Source organism: Ovis canadensis, chromosome 7 (genome assembly GCF_042477335.2).
Source record: "Ovis canadensis isolate MfBH-ARS-UI-01 breed Bighorn chromosome 7, ARS-UI_OviCan_v2, whole genome shotgun sequence".
NCBI lineage: Eukaryota > Metazoa > Chordata > Mammalia > Artiodactyla > Bovidae > Ovis > Ovis canadensis.
Genome location: NC_091251.1, coordinates 40210956 through 40232949, shown reverse-complemented (window position 1 = coordinate 40232949; position 21994 = coordinate 40210956). Strand labels below are relative to the sequence as shown.

Sequence of the window (21994 nt, the reverse complement as noted above, 5' to 3'; positions counted from 1 at the left end):
TGGAATCAAGATTGCTGGGAGAACTATCAATAACCTCAGATAGGCAGATGACACCACCCTTATGGCAGAAAGTGAAGAAGAACTAAAGAGCCTCTTGATGAAAGTGAAAGAGAAGAGTGAAAAAGTTGGCTTAAAGCTCAACATTCAGAAAATGAAGATCATGGCATCTGGTCCTATCACTTCATGGGGAATAGTTGGGGAAACAGTGGAAACAGTGTCAGACTTTATTTTTTGGCTCCCAAATCACTGCACATGGTGACTGTAGCCATGAAATTAAAAGACACTTACTTCTTGGAAGAAAAGTTATGACCAACCTAGATAGCATATTAAAAAGCAGAGACATTACTTTGTCAACAAAAGTCTGTCTAGTCAAGGCTATGGCTTTTCCAGTAGTCATGTATGGATGTGAGAGTTGGACTGTGAAGAAAGCTGAGCACCAAAGTGTTGATGCTTTTGAACTGTGGTGTTGGATAAGACTCTTGAGAGTCCCTTGGACTGCAAGGAAATCCAACCAGTCCATCCTAAAGGAAATCGGTCTTGGGTGTTCATTGGAAGGACTGATGTTGAAGCTGAAATTCCAATACTTTAACCACCTGATGCAAAGAGCTGATTCATTTCAAAAGACCCTGCTGGGAAAGATTGAAGGCAGGAGGAGAAGGGGACGACAGAGGATGAGATGGTTGGATGGCATCACTGACTCAATGGACATGGGTTTGGGTAGACTCCAGGAGTTGGTGATGGACAGGGAGGCCTGGTGTGCTGCGGTTCATGGGGTTTCAATGAGTCGGACAGGACTGAGCGATTGAACTGAACTATAGTACCATATTACATCAGTTTCAAAATTGATGGAATTTTCATATTTTAGCATCTTTGATACTGGGGTACATCTTGTAATCTGTGACAAGTCCTGGCTTAACTGGCAGCAATTTTTGTTTCTTTGGCCACCTGATGTGAAGAACTGACTCACTGAAAAGACCCTGATGCTGGGAAAGATTGAAGGCAGGAGAAGGGGACGACAGAGGATGAGATGGTTAGATGGCATCACTGACTCAATGGACATGAGTTTGAGTAAGCTCTGAGAGTTAGTGATGGAAAGGGAAGCCTGGTGTACTGCAGTCCATGCATGGGGCAGCAAAGAGTCAGACATGACTGAGTGACTGAACTGAGTAGCACTTGGAATAATGTTGCTACTTATAATGAGTAGCATAGTAGATGTCACCTAAACTTCTAATAACTGCTATAAAAACATGATTATCCAGGGTGGATAATGCATATTTATAGTAGACAGGAAATCCCACATTTTCTGTGAATCAATGAACCATCTCCAGAAGAAAGGGACTGCCATGTGGAACTCTACAGTAGCCAAAAGCTATTTCATTTCTATATACTGCAATATAGCAAGGCCCCACACCGTGAACCACAGAGAGGCAGCCTGATGAAGCAGCATGCTATCACCTCCTTCAGTTAAGCACTCACATCTGAGAGCCAAACAGCAGCCAGATCCAGAGAATGAGTAGGGAGAGGCGAGTTTGTGATACTGGGTCCCAGTAACCCAGGATTTAATAAGCTCAGAAGGTGAAACAATTATGTGGAGAAGAGAATGAAGGAATATGGTGGGAAAGGCCAAGGGATCATGCTTCTAGACAGCTTGTCCAGTCGAGTTCAAAGCAAGCCACAGAAACAATTTCAAATGTTCTACTATCCATGCTTTAAAATGAAAACAAGTCAATTAAGATTAAAAATATATTTTATTTGTTTAACCCAACACAGAAAAAAATGCTATTTATCATGAAACCAATATAAAAAAGAAGAAATATCTGGGGGGACTGTCTTCAAAATCTGATGTATGGTTGATTCCTATGGCATGTCTCAGTTTGGATCAGCCACATTTCAGTTGCTCAGCAGCTGCACGTGGCCAGTGCCTACCATCCAGGCCAACATAGATCTAGACTGCTTTTTTGACCAACTCGGTTAAGTAATGAGTCAACAGTAACAGGTATTTCAACAGCGGCTCTTTTTCACCACATGATATTGGGAATGTTTAAGCTTTATTTTTATATTTTAAAATTCTTTTTAGAATAGTAATTTTCCTTCAAATTCTTTTTGTGTCTCATTTTGGCTGACTTTGTTTTAACCATAATTTGAGGTTATTCCTATGTCCTTCCCAACTTCCCTTCATTCTGCTGGTTAAAGAAGAGGTGACTTCTTTATTCAATTATAGACCTTTCCCCAGTGAGTCGATCCCTGGGAGAGGGACAAGGAGTCTATGGTTCATCTTAGGATTGTCAGCTTCTGTCACAATGCCTAACACATAGGGGGCTTTGAAGAAAAATTTTTGAGTAAACATTAAAAGGTGAACTAAGGTTGACAACAGTGGTTCTCAACCTGGGCTGCACACTGGGATTATGTGGGGAGTTTAAAAAAAAAAAAGAGTGCCGATGCCTGGTCTCACCCCCAGAGATCCTGGAAGTAGGTCTGGAATTTAGCTTGGGTGTTGAAATTTTAAAAATCTCCCCCGGCAACCCTAGTATGCAGCCAGGGTTGAGAACCACTGCTCTAGGGCTTTCTTAGGACAGCTTACTCTGGCCACATCCTTGCTTTCTTGACACAAGGTTCAGTTTGCTTCAGCTCCATTCCTACTCTCGGAACAAATCAAAAGTTTCTTAAGAAACCTTGTAGAGAAGAAATTAAAACAGAATGGCCAAGAGTGATTTGCACATCCTTTTCCAAGGCATTGAAGAAGATTTTCAGTGTTCTAAATCTATTCATATTTATCTTTTTCCAACAAAAGGAATAAAGTTCGCAATGTGTTTTAAAGTGCTAGCTAATTTGAAAAGATCATAAGGCCATTATAGCATACAGATCGATAATATCCAGGCATTCTCACTGCAGAATTTTTCAGATATAAAATAAGAGCAATTAAAAATAGAAATGGACAGCCAAGACATGGAAACACCCTAAATGTCCACTGACAGACAAATAAATAGAGAGATGTGGGGTGTGTGTGTGTGTGTGTATATATATATATATATATATATATATATATATATATACACTGTGCTTAGTCACTCAGTCATGTCTAGCTCTTTGTGACCCCGTGCACTGTAGCCTGCCAGGCTCCCCTGTCCACAGTGATTTTCCAGGCAAGAATACTTGAGTGGGTTGCCATGCCCTCCTCCAGGGGATCTTCCCAACCACCCAGGTCTCCCACATTGCAGGCAGATTCTTTACCAGCTGAGCTACTCAGGAAGCTCACATATACACATATATACACATACATATACATATACGCACAATGGAATATTACTCAGCTATAAAAATAAAAGTGAAAAATCCCATCTGCAGCAACATGGATGGACTTGGAGATTATTATACTAAATGAAATAAGACAGGTTAAGACAAATATCTAATGTTATCACTTATATGTGGACTCTAAAAAAATGATACAGATGAACCTATTTCCAAAACAGAAAGAGATTCACAGACAAAGAAAATAAAGTATGGTTACCAAAGGAGAAAGGAAGGGTAGAGAGAGGGATAAATTAGTTTGAGCTTAACATATACACTCTGCTGCTGCTGCTGCGTTGCTTCAGTCATGTCCGACTCTGTGCGGCCCCATACAGCAGCCCACCAGGCTCCCCAGTCCCTGGGATTTTCCAGGCAAGAACACTGGAGTGGGTTGCCATTTCCTTCTCCAATGCATGAAAGTGAAAAGTGAAAGTGAAGTCGCTCAGTTGTGCCCAACTCTTCGCGACCCCATGGACTGTAGCCTTCCAGGCTCCTCAGTCTCTACTATAGATAGTAAGGACCTACTACTTAGCACAGGAAAACATACTCAATCTTTTATACTAGACTATAAGGGAAAAGAATCTGAAAAAGAATATAAATATTTATATATATATACACATACACATATATATCCCACCTGAAACTAACACAATACTGTAAATCATCTAGACTTCAATAAAAGAATTTTTAAAAATCCAGAAATGGGGAAAAAAGGAATGAAATTTAAGCACACGTGAGCCTCATTTCAAGTGTCCTTATACATATGTCAAAAGTAGAAATTATTAATTTGAGGTAAGCAAAAGGAAATGTTGTGTGCTCTTTAGGCCATTTAAGCTATACATGAAATAAACATGAAGCAATGTATCATAGCAAATGAAACAACTGACAAAGGATTAATTTCCAAAATATACAAGCAGCTCATCCAACTCAATGCCAGAAAAACAACCCAATCAAAAAGTGGGAAAAAAGACCTAAACAGACATTTCTCCAAAGAAGACATACAGATGGCTAAGAAACACATGAAAAGATGCTCAACACTGCTCATTATCAGAGAAATGCAAATCAAAACCACAATAGATATCACCTCACACAGGTCAGAATGGCCATCATGAAAAAGTCTACAAACAATAAAAGCCGGACAGGGTGTGAAGAAAAGGGAATGCGCTTGCACTGTTGGTGGGGAATGCAAATTGATACACCCACTATGGAAGATGGTATGGAGATTCCTTAAAAAACTAGGAATAAAGCCACCATATGACCCAGCAATGCCACTCCTAGGCATATACCCTGAGGAAACCAAAATTGAAAAAGACACATGTATCCCATTGTTCTTTGCAGCACTATTTACAATAGCTAGAACATGGAAACAACCTAGATGTCCATCAACAGATGAATGGATAAAGAAGTTGTGGTACATATACACAGCGGAATATTACTCAGCCATAAAATGGAACACATTTGAGTCAGTTCTGACGAGGTGGATAAACCTAGAACCTATTATACAGAGTGAAGTGAGTCAGAAAGAGAAAGATAAATACTGTATTCTAACGCATTCTAACGCATATTATATTCTAACGCATATATACAGAATCTAGAAAAATGGTACTGAAGAATTTATTTACAGGGAAGCAATGGAGAAACAAACATAGAGAATAGTCTTATGGACATGGGGAGAGGGGAGGAAAGGCTGAGATGTATGGAAAAAGTAACACGGAAACTTACATTACCATATGTAAAATAGATAGTCAACCGGAATTTGCTGTATGGCTCAGGAAACTCAAACAGGGGCTCTGTATCAATCTAGAGGGTTGGGATGGGGTGGGAGATGGGAGGGAGATTCAAAAGGGAGAGTATATATGTATACCCATGCCTGATTCATGCTGAGGTTTGACAGAAAACAGCAAAATTCTGTAAAGCAATTATCCTTCAATTAAAAAAATAAAAGCAATGCATCTACTTTATAAATCACATATAAAATCTAATTTTAGCCATATAACCCATAAATGTTGGTATTACTGTCTGTTCTCAAAATGATACCTTGGCCTGGTGCCAGGACTTCCATCATATTTGAGGTTCAGCTGCGGCCAAGAGAGAACTCTGACTTCTGCTTCAGCACAAATGAGACCTCATCCAGGAGGAGGGAGCAATGAACTCTGTACCAAGGGGCCAGCTGGAATGAAGTTTCTCTGACTCATGGACTGAGAATTTCCCTGCCAGTTCCCAAGGTGGTTTGGCCATACTTTATGGATTTACTCTGCTTAAAGGTCTTTTGTTGATAGTTTGGTATCATGTGGCCTTATTAATAAATAGAAATAGCACGCTAATAAACCACTAAAGGTTCCTACATGCATTTCCCCTGGCTTTTGAGCAAAGACAAAAGCCCCCTCTTACTACTCCACACTTTTTTTACTTTATTTAGACATAATTGATATAAAACATTATATTAGCTTCAGGTGTACAACATAATGATTATACACACACACACATATATATATAGTGAAATGATCATCACAGTAAGTCTAGTTAACATCCGTCCATGTAGAGTTACAAATTTTGTGTGTGTGATGAGAACGCTTTAAGATCTACTCTCTTAGCAACTTTCAAACACACAGTACAGTATTATTAACTACAGTCACCATCCTGTACATTACATTCCCCATGAGTTATTTCTTTTACAACTGAAAATTGCACCCCACACTTATTTTTGTTTCACATCATAAGTTGGATTTGAGAAACCAGAATAGGAAATATCCAAAAGCGCATTAAACTTTCATACTCACTACCAGGGCTCAACAAAAGTTCCCCAGTCCTGCCAAAACCATGGAGGAAGGAACATAATTCGGTACGATTTTTAAGTCAGTACTGGGTCTCATGTATACCACTTCCATCTGCTAACCCCTGAGGGCCGATGGGTGCCAAGTGATTGGATGTGTGACATTCACCTGGCCCCAATTTTCCTTTCTGAAAAGGAATGGAAAATACACTACCAGTTTCCAAGTTGCTATGCTCATAAAACCAGAAAGACAATCACCATCCGCCCACATGACTGCGTAAGGCTGCACGGCTGTCACCTGTCAGCTCACAGGTATTGAGGATCCTCTGGGGAACCATCAAGAGACAAAGAGAAAGCCTTCCCTCGTGAAGTTTATAGAAACAGGAGTAATGTTAAAGGATTTAAACTATTACAGCACATTTGAGAGGTGATGCAAAGGTTACAGGACAGCTTCATCTACACTGGGTATAGATCCACCATGGAAGATGGTCTAATGGAATCCTTGGCGCTGCCAGGGCTCAGGCAGGATGTGCAGGGTGATGGGGCTCAGAGAAGATGGGGGACAGGAGGACATTTCAGAATGTCACCTCTCCTACCTTTCTGGAAGAACTCTTCCAGGCTGTCCTTGAACGGCTGCAGATACTCCTTTGGCGACTCCTTACACACGACTGCCATCTGCTTCTCACTTGCTGTGAAGAGAAGGTGGCAGTCAGACTTCCTCAAGAACACAGATTTGCTGAACTCATGCTCTGTGCTCGGCATTAAGTGGGAAATCCTTACCCATCACTATTTATCCAAATGACAGGGCAGAAAGCAAAACCAAAAAACAACAATAATTACTCATTCTATACCTTTCTTCAGGAACAGGGAGATGCATCACCTTCAACCTCTTTTAATTTTTTTAAAGAAACGCAGCAAAATTTCTGACTTGGCACAGGTGAAAAACTCTGCTTTTTGGTCTCTCGAAAAGAGAGGCAAAAGCAACGTAAGGACTAGTCCTAGCAAATTAAGAGCCCAGATCCTCTTCAGATTCATAGTCCAAAAGCTTAAAATAGATGTTGCAAAAATTCCCAGGTCTTGAACCACTGCACAGCATGAGAAGCCAGGTTGGGGAGGATCAAACCTCTCTTCACTTTTGTTCACCTACCCTTCCCATTGATATTTTACTAAAACATGTGAAATCATTTTAAATATGATTTACTACAGACAGGATATCCAGAATTTACCACATATTGTTTTTTGGTAATCAAGACCCCTCAGATAGTTTTCATTTGGTGACATGGAAACTACAATTACCTGTAACAAATCTGTCACAAAAGGCAGTTAACCCAGGCAAGAGTCATTTTCCCAAAGTTTTGATACGTTTGCACAATGGCAGAAATGCACTAGGTAGAAAAAAAGGCTTCACTTCTCCCAAGCTAGAGCTGAGTCATGATCACTTTTGTCTGTTGATCACAGCCATAAATTACTGATATGCCATTGATCAAAAGAATATATTAAAGCATCAGATTTTCACCATAAACAAATCACCATAAATGGTTCAAAAAATAGAGAAAGGTATATTCTTGGAGGAATTTACAGAAGCACAAAGGAAGGTATTTTGGAAGAGTACGGTTAGAAAGGATGCTTTTATTTCTGTCAGGAAATTCGTATACAAGAACTTGGTGTTTCCAAAACCAGCATCCCAGAAGGTTTACTATGAACATGTGAAGTAATCCACAAGCACAACAGCCCTGAAACACAGAAAGGGCAAAAGAGGTCCTTCGAAATTAGTTACTTGACATTTTCTCTTACAATATTGCCACCTAGATTGCTGAAATCCTAGATGACTCTGGGAGACTATCAGATTGTACTGTAGATGAAAGCATGATGGCAGAGAATTCTGTTAAGTTCAGCATCAGCTGCAATCTCAGAATCACCTCCAGGGATTTCCTCCTGGGATCATGAGGCTGATCGCAGGACACAAGGGCCTAAATGCAGGCTCTTCCCATTGACATAGTTATTTTCCAAAAGTTTTTAATAGAGTTTATTTTGAATATCTATGGTGAACTCTAGTGCTATCTAGGAAACCTTTGTCCACTGGGATGCAAAGATTCGTTTCTTTTTTCTTTTTAATGATCCATCTTATCTGGAACAAATACCTTAAAACCAGTCAATCATTATTTCAAAACATTCCTCCCTCTACTCCCACCTTTTCACCTTTATTTGTCAGTATGTTTGTCCCTCCACAATACCTACTTTAATAATTTTCTACTGTTGTATGATTTTCCTTTACCTCTTTGCTAGTTCTCTCCTACGAACCTAACACTCTACCAGTGCTTTTCAAATGCATGCTAAATCAACAAGTCCAAAATGTGTGGCAGTGGTTTAGTTGCTCAGTTGTGTCCAACTCTTGCGACCCCATGGACACAAGGTTCCTCTGTCCATAGGATTTTCCAGGCAAGAATACTGGAGTGGGTTGCCATTTCCTTCTCCAGGGGATGTTCCTGACCCAGGGATCGAACCCGGGTTTCCTGCCTTGCAGGCAGATTCTTTATCTACTGAACTACCAGGGAAGTCTGTCATTGTATTTTATCCCAAGTGGGTCCTCTACATCAGTATCCAGCCAGTTATTAGAGCAAGAAAAAGGAGAGTTGTCCTTTTCTACTCTGTTTTTGTATTTCTCATAGGTTATCTAGTCACGTAAGTCCTAAAAGCTTTATCAGTATGTCCATTCCTTTCTCTATTTATACTGTGACCAAAATGATAAGTACCTCCCTTCCCATCACTGTTCTATTATCAAAATAATGACTTTGAGCTAGAGCTATCAGAGAGCGAGGGAAGAGGGATAGTGTAGATAGAGCTGGAAGAGGTGAATGTATTGGTTTTGTTCTATTCTTTTTTGTTTTAAGGGAGAGGTGATCAAAACTTAACTTTGAAACTTAAATTTTATCTTGTCTCTATGGATTAAAATGCAAGATCATCCACTGAAAACAAAAAGGCAAAGGGACAATAAAAGATGAAACTCTTAATGGATTCTTGTTGCTCTTTCAAATGAATTCAAACTCCCAGGCTGAGATTTAAGGCCTTTCCCCTTTTCTGCTTTATATTTTCCCATATATTTGACTAATGAGACCAAAATTACACAACGTTTCCAAATTATATCAACCAGTGTTGCCAGCTCCATGCCTGCACTCATGTGGTTCTTTGTCCACCCTGCTCTCACTCCCTACATACTTTCTAGTGCATTTGATAAAATCCTATTCATCCTAAAAAAGTTTTTCTGAGATGCTACCACCACCATAAAACCCTTCCAATCCAAAGTTTTTGAATCTTTTGAACATCTATCTTCCAGAGAGCATTTATGTTTTACCTTTTATTATATTTGTCTATTTATATTAATCCCTGCAAAATCACCACGGTTTCATTTACTCATCCCCAAACTTGTCCAGAGACCTCCATGCATCTGGCCAAAGCATCAGATATCCTCAATAAGATTCTTATGTGAAGGAAAGTGGAAAAAAAAAATTAGCAATTTTGACCCAGACTGAGTGGGCTCTCCAGGGGTGTAATATGACCTCCTTGTCTCTTTATTTTTTCCTTCCTTCCTAGGGCTTCCCTGGTGACTCAGATGGTAAAGAATCTGCCTGCAATGCAGGAGACCTGGGTTCGATCACTGGGTCATGAATATCCCCTAGAAAAGTGAATGGCTACCCAATCCAGTATTCTTGCCTGGAGAATCCCATGGACAGAGGAGACTGGCAAGCTACAGTCCAAGGGGTCACAAAAAGTCAGATGCGACTAACACTTTCACTTCCCTCCCTAGGTACATCAACAGGTCCCAGTCTCTTTATTCTGTAAACACTGACTGTCCCAAGCTGATGCTGAAAGTGCTTAGTGTATTTTTAGTGAGTGAGTGAGTGAGTGAAGTCGCTCAGTCGTGTCCAACTCTTTGCGACCCCATGGACTGTAGCCCACCAGGCTCCTCCCTCCATGGGATTCTCCAGGCAAGAATACTGGAGTGGGTTGCCATTTCCTTCTCCAGGGGATCTTCCCGACCCAGGGATTGAACCCGGGTCTCCCGCATTCCAGGCAGACGTTTTAACCTCTGAGCCCCAAACAACTACCACTTCATGCTGGAAGGCACAGGATAGTAGCAAAGATTATCCTCCTGACTGAATAGTTGTGGCAGCAGACCAAGATGCAGGAGACTGATCAGACACACCTTGGAAGAGTTCTAGTTTCAAGAACTGACATTTTCCAATGAACTTTTATGGCCACATAAATTTTTCTGATGATACCAAACTATGATTATGAAGCCATATTTATTCTCACGATACAAACTGGGAGAGGGTTTCAAATTAACTGGGCTTCTACTGCATTCATATTCCAACAGTTTCATTCATAGAGAACTATGTTTCATGAACACAAATAATACACAGTGAGGCAGGCCTGCATTTTGGTAAAAGGACATAACTGAAGCCAGGATGGTAATTTCTTTAAGGTTACTTCTTCCTAGGCAAAGCAAAGCCCAACGCAGAGCTTCTTTTCCCAATTACACAAATGAAACCTCTGTGTCTGCCTGAATTGAAAGGGTTGATCACTGTGGTCCTCCCTTTGTGCTGGCTGAGGTGACAGAGTCCATGATGTCCATGAAACTCCCCAGACTGGCCAGGTGGTGGTGCGGTAAAAAGCTGGTGCTTGGAGCCACATCTACCTGAGTGCAGGTGGGTTGTGGCTTTTCTCATTTGCAAAATGGGGACCCCCTTAATCACAAGCACAATAGCCTTTCCCTTCTCCAGGGGATCTTCCCAACCCAGGATCAAACCGAGGTCTCCCACATTGCAGGCAGATTCTTTACCAGCTGAGCCACAAGGGAAGCCCAAGAATACTGAAGTGGGGTAGCCTATTCCATTTCCAGCAGATCTTCCCAACCCAGGAATCGAACCAGGGTTTCCTGTATGACAGGCAGATTCTTTACCCACTGAGCTTATCAGGGAAGCCCTACAGGCAAGATACATGAGTTAAATGAGCCAATGCATGTAAAGTGGTTTGCAGAACGCCTGGCACTAGCAAGTGGCGTCCAATATATTATAATCTGCCACTTTTATAACTTTGTAAAATTGGTTGGGAAACATGTCATAGGCAGAACAGCAAGAGAGTCATGGCTGGAGATTACGTCCTACAAATTCTACACACTCTATTTATGAAAATCCACCTCAGTGCAAATCTCCTGTTTGGAACAAAGAGATAATGATTTTTGTTCCCTTGCTGATGATCTACCACCCACTATGAGAATTCAAGGAAGAAACTACTGGGGAAAGATGAAGCAAAATGTGCAGTAAGTGTCTGGGGCCTCCGAGCCTCCTGGGTTTGAAAGGAGAAACACTGAAAGCAGTCCAAAGGACAGCAGCTTCCCTGCTGGGCCCCGAGGTCCTCTGCGCACCCCAACGGGCACAGCCTCCCATGTGGCCTGTTAGAATTAAACTTTTCCACACGATCAAAGCACAGGGCTGCCCTCTGACTGTCTGAGTGCAGTGCCATATTCGATGGCCAGGCAGCTGGCCGGCTCCCACTTATTAATTTGGCTTATCCAGGATGCATTCGAGCAGACCAACAGACCTGAAGACTAATTAACACTGACACTGGAGACTGGCAGTGCATGAAGGAGAGAGGTCCCTGACAAAGCTCCAGTGTCATTAATTGTCCAACCAGGAGACGCATACACAATATTGCTAGACCACCAAGGCTGCCTCACATAGGGCTGTGCCAGGAGTTCCATTAGAAGCCAAAGTCACCCAGGATTCTTTCTCTCTCTCTCCTTTTTCTATTTAATTTGACAGAATTAAAGAATATATTAATTCCTGAAGTTAGTTACTAATAGATCATTGGGAGAGATGAAATATTGAAAGCATTCTCTAAAATACTTTGTAATATCCTATCCTATCCTGTCTCTGAGCTCCATGCTCAAAGAACTACCTCAGAGAATTGCTAAAGCAATACAAAGAACTGAGACAGTATGAAAAACTATTAATATAAACCAATAAAATGGGCAGCCAAGAAAAAAGTGGACACATTTTTAGAAATGTATAATCTCCCAAGGTTAAATATATATGTATATATTATATAATAAAATTATTGATGCTAAATTGAGATACTAACTAAAGGTTAAGTACTTGTAAAGCATTTAAAGTATAGCCATTACTTTATAATAACTATAAATGAGGTGTAATATTTAAAAATTGTGGATCACTATGTCATATACTCAAAGCTTATATATTATTGTACATCAAATATCCCTCTATTTAAAAAAAAACTTAAAAAATAGGTTGATTGTCAAATATTTTAGAGGAAGGAAAGATATAACTTTGAATATTTTGAGATTTCAAATATTAGACTGTTAAGTTTCTAAGTGGTTGGCTGGTTTTTTTGTTTGTTTGTTTTTTAACCTTTAAGAACAAGGAATAAAGCTTATTGAGTCGCTTAAAATGCATGGGTAGGTTATAAGGATACAGAGGCAAGGCTGACATACAATCATCAAAATCTGATACATGTTTAATCATTTTAACAGATCAAATGTACATGGGCATTTTTAAGGAAAATAGGGTATACATTTTTTTCTGTATGAGTGAAGGACCTCTGGTCTTTGTAATGAAGTCAGAATATAGTTTCAGAGAAAAAGAAAGATGCATCTAGGCTTTGCTTTTTAAATCTGGGATTCCCTCTTTTCCCCCCTCTCTGTTTACCTAATTCCTACTCAACCTTTCCTTGGATCTGGGCCAGTTCTACTTGTTCTTCAGTTGTATAAGATCCCTAGCCTTTCTCTGAGCTCCATGCTTAAAGAGCTAACTCAAAGGACTGCTAAAGCAACACAAAAACTGAGACAGTATGAAAAATTACTAAATATGCCAATAAAGTGGACAACTGAGAAGAAATGGACAAGTTTTTATAAATGTATAATCTCCCAAGATTGAACCAGGAAGACAGAAAATATGAACAGGCCAATTACCAGTAATGAAAGTAAATCAGTAACAAAAAGTAATTCCTGACAAATGAAAGTCCAGGACTAGACAGCTTCACAGATGAATTCTACCAAACATTTATTTTATTTTTTTATTTTTTTAAACTTTTTAGCTTTATTTTACTTTATAATACTGTATTGGTTTTGCCATACATTGACATGAATCCACCATGGGTGTACATGCGATCCCAAACATGAACCCCCCTCCCACCTCCCTCCCCACAACATCCCTCTGGGTCATCCCCGTGCACCAGCCCCAAGCATGCTGTATCCTGCATCAGACATAGACTGGTGATTTGATTCTTACATGATAGTATACATGTTTCAATGCCATTCTCCCAAATCATCCCACCCTCTCCCTCTCCCTCTGAGTCCAAAAGTCTGCTATACACATCTGTGTCTTTTTTGCTGTCTTGCATACAGGGTCATCATTGCCATCTTTCTAAATTCCATATATATGTGTTAGTATACTGTATTGGCGTTTTTCTTTCTGGCTTACTTCACTCTGTATAATCGGCTCCAGTTTTATCCATCTCATCAGAACTGATTCAAATGTATCCTTTTTAATGGCTGAGTAATACTCCATTGTGTATATGTACCACAGCTTTCTTATCCATTCATCTGCTGATGGACATCTAGGTTGTTTCCATGTCCTGGCTGTTATAAACAGTGCTGCGATGAACATTGGGGTACATGTGTCTCTTTCGATTCTGGTTTCCTCGGTGTGTATGCCCAGCAGTGGGATTGCTGGGTCAAGACAAGGGTGCCCACTTTCACCACTACTATTCAACATAGTTCTGGAAGTTTTGGCCACAGCAATCTACCAAACATTTAGAAAAGAGCTAACACCTATCCTTGTCTAACTATTCAAAAAAAAATGTAGGAAAAGGAATGCTTCTGAACTCATTCTATGAGGCCAACATCATTCTGATATCAAAATCAGACAAAGACATAACACACACACACAAATTACAGGTCAAAATCACTGATGAATATAGATGAAAAAATCCTCAATAAAAAACAGCAAACTGAATTCAACAATACATAAAAAAAGTTCTTATACAGACATCTAACGAATTTCAACACACTAACAATGAACTCTCAGAAAGAGAAATTTAAGGAAACAACTGGATTTATAATCACATTGGAAAAAATAAAATATTTAAGAATAAATTTAACTAAGGAGGTAAAATAACTATACTGGGATAAACTATAAAACATTGAAAAAAGAAATTGAAGACAAGACAAACAGATGGAAAGACAGACTGTTCATGAACTGGAAGAATTAATGATGTTAAAAATGATCACACTACCAAAGGCAATATACAAATTCAATGCAATCCCTATCAAAATACCCAGGACATTTTTCACAGAACTAGAACAAATAATTTTAAAGTTTGTACAGAAACAAAAATAGACCCCAAATAGCCAAATAATCTTGAGAGAAGAACCAAGCTGCAGGAATCATGCTGTCTAACTATATACTATAGAGTTTCAGTAATCAAAATATTACAGTGCTGTCACAAAAACAGATACACAGATCAATGGAATAGAACAGGCAGCTCAGAAATAAGCCTATGAACTTATTGTCAGTTAATCCAAGACAAAAGAGGTAAGAATATACAATGGAGAAGGGACATTGTTTTCAAAAAGTAGTGCTAGGAAAATAAGACAGCTACATGTAAAGAGATAAATTTGAATATTCTCTAACACCATATACAAAAATAAACTCAAAATGGATTAAAGACCTAAATATAAGACTGGAAACCACAAAACCCCTAAAAGAAAACATAGGCAGAACATTTCTTGACATAAATTACAACTATATATTTTTTGGATCTGTCTCCTAAAGCAAAGGCATTAAAAGCAAAAATAAACAAATGAGACCTAATTAAACTTAAAAGCTTTTGCACAGCAAAGGAAACCATCAACAAAACCAAAGGACAGCCTAATAAATGGGAGAAAATATTTGCAAATGATATGACTGATAAAGGGTTAATATCTGTATCTATCTATCTATAGATACATATATAAACAACTCATACAACAACATCAAAAAACCCAAACAACTCAATTTTAAAAATGGGCAGAAGATCTGAACAGACACTTTTTCAAAAAGAAATACAGATGGCCAACAGGCATATGAAAAGATGCTCAACACTGTTAATCATCAGAGAAATGCAATTAAAACCACAATGAGACATCCTCCTCACACTTGGCAGAATGGCTATCATCAAAGAGATCACAGATTATAAATGTTGGTGATGATGTGGGAAAAAGGGAACCCTCATATTGTTGGCGGGAATGTAAATCAGTGCTGCCACTATGGACAACAGTATAGAGGCCCCTCTGAAATCTACAAATAGAACTACCATATGACCCAGCAATCCACCCCTGGGCATTTATCCCAAAAAAAAAAAAAAAAAAAAAACCCCGAACACGAATTCTAAAAGATACATGCACCCCAATGTTCAAAGCAGCATAATTTATAATTGCCAAGATATGGAAGCAACCTAAGTGTCCATCAACAGATGAATGAAGATGTAGTATATATACACAGTGGTATACTACACAGCCATAAAAAGAATAAAATTTTGAAATCCTGCTATTTGCAACAATACAGATGGACTTGGTGAGGGTTATGCTAAGTGAAATAAGTTAGATGGAGAAAGATAAATACTGTATGAGATCATTTACACATGGAATCCAAAAATATAAAACAATTTATTGAATATAACAAGAAAGAAACAGACTCACAGATATGGAGAACAAACTAGTGGTTACCAGTGTGGAGAGGGACACAAGGGCTGGCAATATAGGAGTAGGGGATTAAGATGTAGAAACTACTATGTTTAAAAAAATAAGCTACAAGGATACGCATATAGCACAACATAGGGGATATAACCAATATTTTATAACAACTAGAGATGGACTATAACCTTTAAATGTTGTGAATGTTGTGTATCAACTTTGTATATCAACTATAGCTCAATAAAAAGAAAGTGATTTTAAAAAAGAACTAAGAAACTAAAACAAATGAAACTGGAGCCGATTATACAGAGTGAAGTAAGCCAGAAAGAAAAACACCAATACAGTATACTAACACATATATATGGAATTTAGGAAGATGGCAATGACGACCCTGTATGCAGGACAGGGAAAGAGACACAGATGTGTATAACGGACTTTTGGACTCAGAGGGAGAGGGAGAGGGTGGGATGATTTGGGAGAATGACATTCTAACATGTATACTATCTTGTGAAATGAATCGCCAGTCTATGTCTGACGCAGGATGCAGCATGCTTGGGGCTGGTGCATGGGGATGACCCAGAAAGATGTTATGGGGAGGGAGGTGGGAGGGGGGTTCATGTTTGGGAAAGCATGTAAGAATTAAATATTTTAAAATTTAAAAAATAAAAAACTAAAAAAAAACTAAAAAATACCTTTACAGTAATAAAAAAAATAAAAAATAAAAAATAAAACAAATGTTTATATTACACCAGTGAGGTTTATGTGAGAGATACAAGTCAGAGTTAGATTATATAGAGCATAGACTGCTGGGTTAAGGAGTTTATTCTAAAGAAATTCATTCAATAAATACATCAATTCACCAAACAGTCACTGTATACCAACTGTCTACCACAAACTGTATTCAATACTAGGGATACATCAGTGGCGGGGGGGGGGGAGACTAAAATCTCTGCCTTCAGACATTGTAGTGAATGGATCCCCAACAAAAATTTCTTAATGGGAATGGAACACAGTAACTATTGTTTCTCATAATCTGAATTGCATGTAAACATATGGGTTATTTACTTTAATGCTGCAAGGAGATCAAGCCAGTCAATCCTAAAGGGGATATCAATCTTGAATATTCATTGGAAGGACTGATGCTGAAACTGAAGCTCCAATACTTTGACCACCTAATGCGAAGAGACAACTTGTTAGAAAAGACCCTGATGCTGGGAAAGATTGAAGGCAGGAGATGGAGACAACAGAAGACGGGATGGTTGAATGGCATCACTGACTCAATGGACACGTGCTGAGCAAGCTCTGGGAGATGGTGAAGGAGAGCGAAGCCTGGCATTGTGCAGTCCATGGGTCACAGAGTCAGACACAACTGAACTACTGAACAACAACATACTGTACTTGAAGGCTTTTTTAGTAACAGCAAGACAGTATATAGTGTTCTTCCTAGTGCATTTCACATCAAGCAACATATACACACAAAGAGCTTTAAGCTATCTAGCCCCAAACATACTTTTATTAAGATAAATTTAAAAACAAATTCAGAAATCAAAATAGCAGTCTTAGCGTGATGAACCTATACAATATCTTTTCACGGTATTGGCCTTGAACTGAATGGCTGGGGGATTATATTACATCCAATGCATTAAAAAAGATAAGAATTAAAGATTTTAAAATTAAAAAAATAAATAAATAAATAAAAATAAAAAACACTTTGAGCTAATTCAAATCAAGGACTTCTATGGGGGAGGCAAATCATACACAAAATCAGTAAATTTAAAAAATCAGTAATTTAAAAAATTTGCTTGTTAAAGGTTTGGCACAAATGAGAATGCTATTTTGTGGCTACTTTCTGCATGTTCATTTTTTAAAGAAGGCTACATAAAGGAAAGTATCAGCTTATACTTTAAAGTCGAACGTTTAAAATAAACAAGTTAAAAATAAACAAAAGCTGCAAACAGAAAGTGCCTATTTCATGTTCTTGGATTCTGATGCTGGAAATGGGAGCACTGAGTGAACTCCGGGAGTTGGTGATGGACAGGGAGGCCTGGCGTGCTGCGATTCATGGGGTCGCAAAGAGTCGGACGCGACTGAGCGACTGAACTGAACTGATGGCTTCCCTGGTGACTCATGGAACAACAAATAAGATGAAAAGCAGAGTATGGGGTTGTCCAGGAATGGGGGGAAGGAGGGATAGAAAGATTACTGGGATGATGGTTAAAAGACATGAGGCTTCTTTTTGGGTAAGGAAAATTTTCTAAAATTGAGTGTGTTGATGGTTGCTGCTGCTGCTGCTGCTAAGTCGCTTCAGTCGTGGCCAACTCTGTGCGACCCCATAGATGGTAGCCCACCAGGCTTCCCCATCCCTGGGATTCTCCAGGCAAGAACACTGGAGTGGGTTGCCATTTCCTTCTCCAATGCAGGAAAGTGAAAAGTGAAAGTGAAGTCGCTCAGTCATGTTGCACAACTCTGCAAATATAACAAAAATCACTGAATTGTACACCTTAAGAGGGTGAATTAGATGGTATCTACATGTATCTCAATAAACCTATTAAAGAAAAGTTAATTAGAAACTCTGAGCCATAAACTGAAACTATAATGAGCATATAAGTAAAGAATATCCAATCTGTGCTTCTTTTACAAGATAGAATCATTTTTCAAATCTCAGGTCCATTTATATCTTCATTATAACTGTTACAATAATATTTATTAAACCATGGATGTGAAGTGGAAAATGAGTTTGGAATACACATGTATTTGAGAAATCAAACATATTAGTCTTCAGAAATACCAATAAATGTTATAAAAATAAAAGACTTAGTAAACAAATAATTGTATTTAAGAGAAATACAAGCATGGGACTGAAAGAATTTTGTTAACTTCTAACAAATTAAAACAAGAGCTTTGGCATATTTTTTAACTGTGGTAGACCACTGTATATATATCTGTAATATATACACATATAGATAATTAATATATTAAAATTTTTTCTCTTTGAACTAGTCTTAATCTAAAGATACATTCACTTATTCTTAGTTTTCCTCACTCTGTATTGCCTTGGAAAGTTATTTAATACCTCTCTGATTCTTGGTTTCTGATATATAAAATTCTTGAGGACTAAATGAGATGTACATGAAAAAGCATTTTGTATACTGAGCAGTAAAATGCTATTCAAACTATTTCTTTATCCATTTAAAATATTCCAACAGTCCTAAGCCTAGTTAGAATACATACTGTACATGGCTTTATTCTTCTCATTTCCAGGAACAATGAAACAATAACAGGCCCACAAGTTATTTAAACAAGTTGACTTTCCTAATATTTATGTGTTTAGTAAACAACAAATCACTGTTATAAATAGTCTGATTTCTTTCACAGCCAAACCATCTTTAAAATTTGCCCATACTCACTTTTTCTGTTTCTCATTTACCACTTAGTCCCAGACCCATTGAAATTTACTTCACCCCAATTATGACAAGGGAAAGAACACCCTCAAGTTACCAGTGAATCCCCCCTACTGTCACTGTCTTAAAAAAAACTTTCACCGCCCAGCAGGATTCCACTCTGTCGCCCATGCTCCCATCTTGAAATAATTTGTCCCTTGGCTCTGGGTCCAGAGTCCCTGACTTTCTTCCTACCTCAATTGCTCTGTCTCCTTTGCAGCCTCATCTTTCTATACTCAGCCATTAAATGCTCAAATTTTTGAACATTTCTTTTCTTATGTGGTGGGCTCTTGCTAGACAATATCTGCATCGACATTTCAGTCCCATCTGTGGGACTCTAACTCCTGCATGTACCTGTCTATCCCATAGCTCCATCTCCACAGGAGCCCTGCAGCCCATCACTCTGACCAGACTGCTGAGACGCCTTCTTGGCTGTTTCTCCCACACCCTTGCTTCCTCCAGATTTGTCCTTCACACTGGAGTCACAGTGATCTTCATAAAATACACATCTGATTATGCCAATCCCCTGGTTAAACCCACCAGCTCTTAGAGACTGGCCACTGCCAGGCCCTGCATAAGCTGACTCTTGCCCCTCCCCAGCCTCACTCTGTACTCCAGCCACAGTGGCCCTCTCTCAGTTCCTCAAACTCCATCAGTTCCTTCCCGTCATCAGGGTGTATTTTTAGCCAGGGATCTTTCCTCTAGGTTTCCCAGGTGGTGCCAGTGGTAACGAACCCACCTGCCAATAGAGATGCGGATTTGGTCCCTGGGACAGGAAGATCCCTTGAGGAGGGCATGGCAACCCACGCCAGTATTCTTGCCTGGAAATACCATGGAGAGGGGATTTTTGGGGGGCTACAAAGAGTCAGACATGACTGAGGCAACCTATTATGCATGCCTATGTACACACTCTCTTCTATCCTCTGGGTAACCAGGGCCTGGTTAGTGGTTAGTCATCATTTTCATCTCAGCTCTCAGGGCACATCATTGGGATTTCTTTTTGACTCTCCACTCTATATGAATGAGGTCTTCTCCATTACACAATCTCACAGCATGGTGTACTTCCCCTTTGTAACTATGATTTTCACGATTATTTGGTTGTCTTCTCCATTAGGCAGAAGCAGTGTACTTTGTTATCTCCCTGGCACCTGATATAATGTCTAGTCCAAACAAGACACTCAAAGAGTAGTTGCTAAATAAATGAATAAACTACCAAGTAAACTACAAAATGAATACACTTATATGCACAGTACAGTTATTAGTGCCCTGATAGAATCTGTCTCTAGTATATACATATACAACCACACAAAAATACATCTTTATATGTATAATAAACCTAGACAGATAGAGGCAGGGGCTAGGGAAAACACATGGAGACTGGATACCATGTCATTTTCATTACTATTCATTTATTCAGATATGAGATATATGTTTTTTAAAAAACATCTCAAAAGCTGGATTCAGAATTCTTGGAAAGGGGATAGTCATTATTAGAAACAAGTCTCTGATACATTCTTGGAGTCAAACATCTCAGGATCTCCAGATGAGGCCTCAGGAACATTCTGGCTTCAGGGAAATGGGATACTGTCTTTTTTAACAGAGGAAGAGGAGTTTGGATCTTTCTCAGAAGGGGAGATGGATGCAGACCTTTATGGGTAGGAAGAGAATATAAGTGAATTGAAGTCTGGCCTCTGGAGCATCCCCATAGCTTCAGTAGAGCCTCACTGATCTCACAGTGCTTGCGATTGTGAGTGAGTGTGGCCTGTGAATAATGAAGAAGGAGCTCAATTTTTCACAAAGTTTGGACTTAGTGCAGAGCAGACATTTCACAGGAAGGCAACCCTCCAATTCCCTGGCCTTCCAATCCTATGGACATCTTTGTTTTTCAACGTGTATGCTAAGTCGCTTCAGTCATGTCTGACCCTTTGCAACCCTATGGACTGTACCCTGCCAAGCTCCTCTGTCTATAGGATTTTCCAGACAAGAATACTGGAGTGGGTTGCCATTTCCTACTCCAGGGGATCTTCTCCACCCAGGTATGGAACCTGGATCTCCTGCATTGGAGGCAGATTCTTTACCACTAAGCCACCTGGGAAGCCCCTTCTTTTTCCACAGAGATGGGATTTTAGAGTGAGCTGCACATCGATCACAGGAGACAGGGTGGTCTCTAGCCCTACAAAACACCTTTAGGGGTTTTGCAAATACTCATAGTTTCAAACGGAGAAGGCAATGGTACCCACTCCAGTACTCTTGCCTGGAAAATCCCATGGACGGAGGAGCCTGGTAGGCTGCAGTCCATGGGATTGCGAAGAGTTGGACACAACTGAGCGACTTCACTTTCACTTTTCACTTTCCTGCATTGGGGAAGGAAATGGCAACCCACTCCAGTGTTCTTGCCTGGAGAATCCCAGGGATGGGGGAGCCTGATGGGCTGCCGTCTATGGGGTTGCACAGAGTCGGACACGACTGGAGCAACTTAGCAGCAGCAGCATACCATCAAACTATTGAGTATCTGCACTTTTGTTTCTGGTAAATGTTGGAGACAAACATTTAACCAAACACACTGGGTGAGCGGCGGCTGCTCGGCACTGGAGCAGTGAGTGGCCAAGAGGAGATACCCCATGTCCAAGGTCAGTGGTGGCAGCCGTGAGGAGATACCCCATGTCCAAAATAAGGAACAGCGGCTGCACTTTGCTGAAGCAGCTGTAAAGAGATACCACACAGCCAAGGTTAGAGAAACTC

General features: G+C 39.6%; 1 protein-coding gene across 2 annotated transcripts in view; it reads right to left on the bottom strand.

Annotated features, from left to right (window-relative positions):
- Positions 1–21994, bottom strand: part of FMN1 (formin 1) — a 435744-nt gene that overhangs the window by 89894 nt on the left and 323856 nt on the right. For both annotated transcript variants that reach the window (XM_069595979.1, XM_069595980.1), the window contains one exon: positions 6658–6750. In XM_069595979.1, the coding sequence (XP_069452080.1) occupies positions 6658–6750 (93 nt within the window). The remainder of the gene's footprint in view (positions 1–6657; positions 6751–21994) is intronic.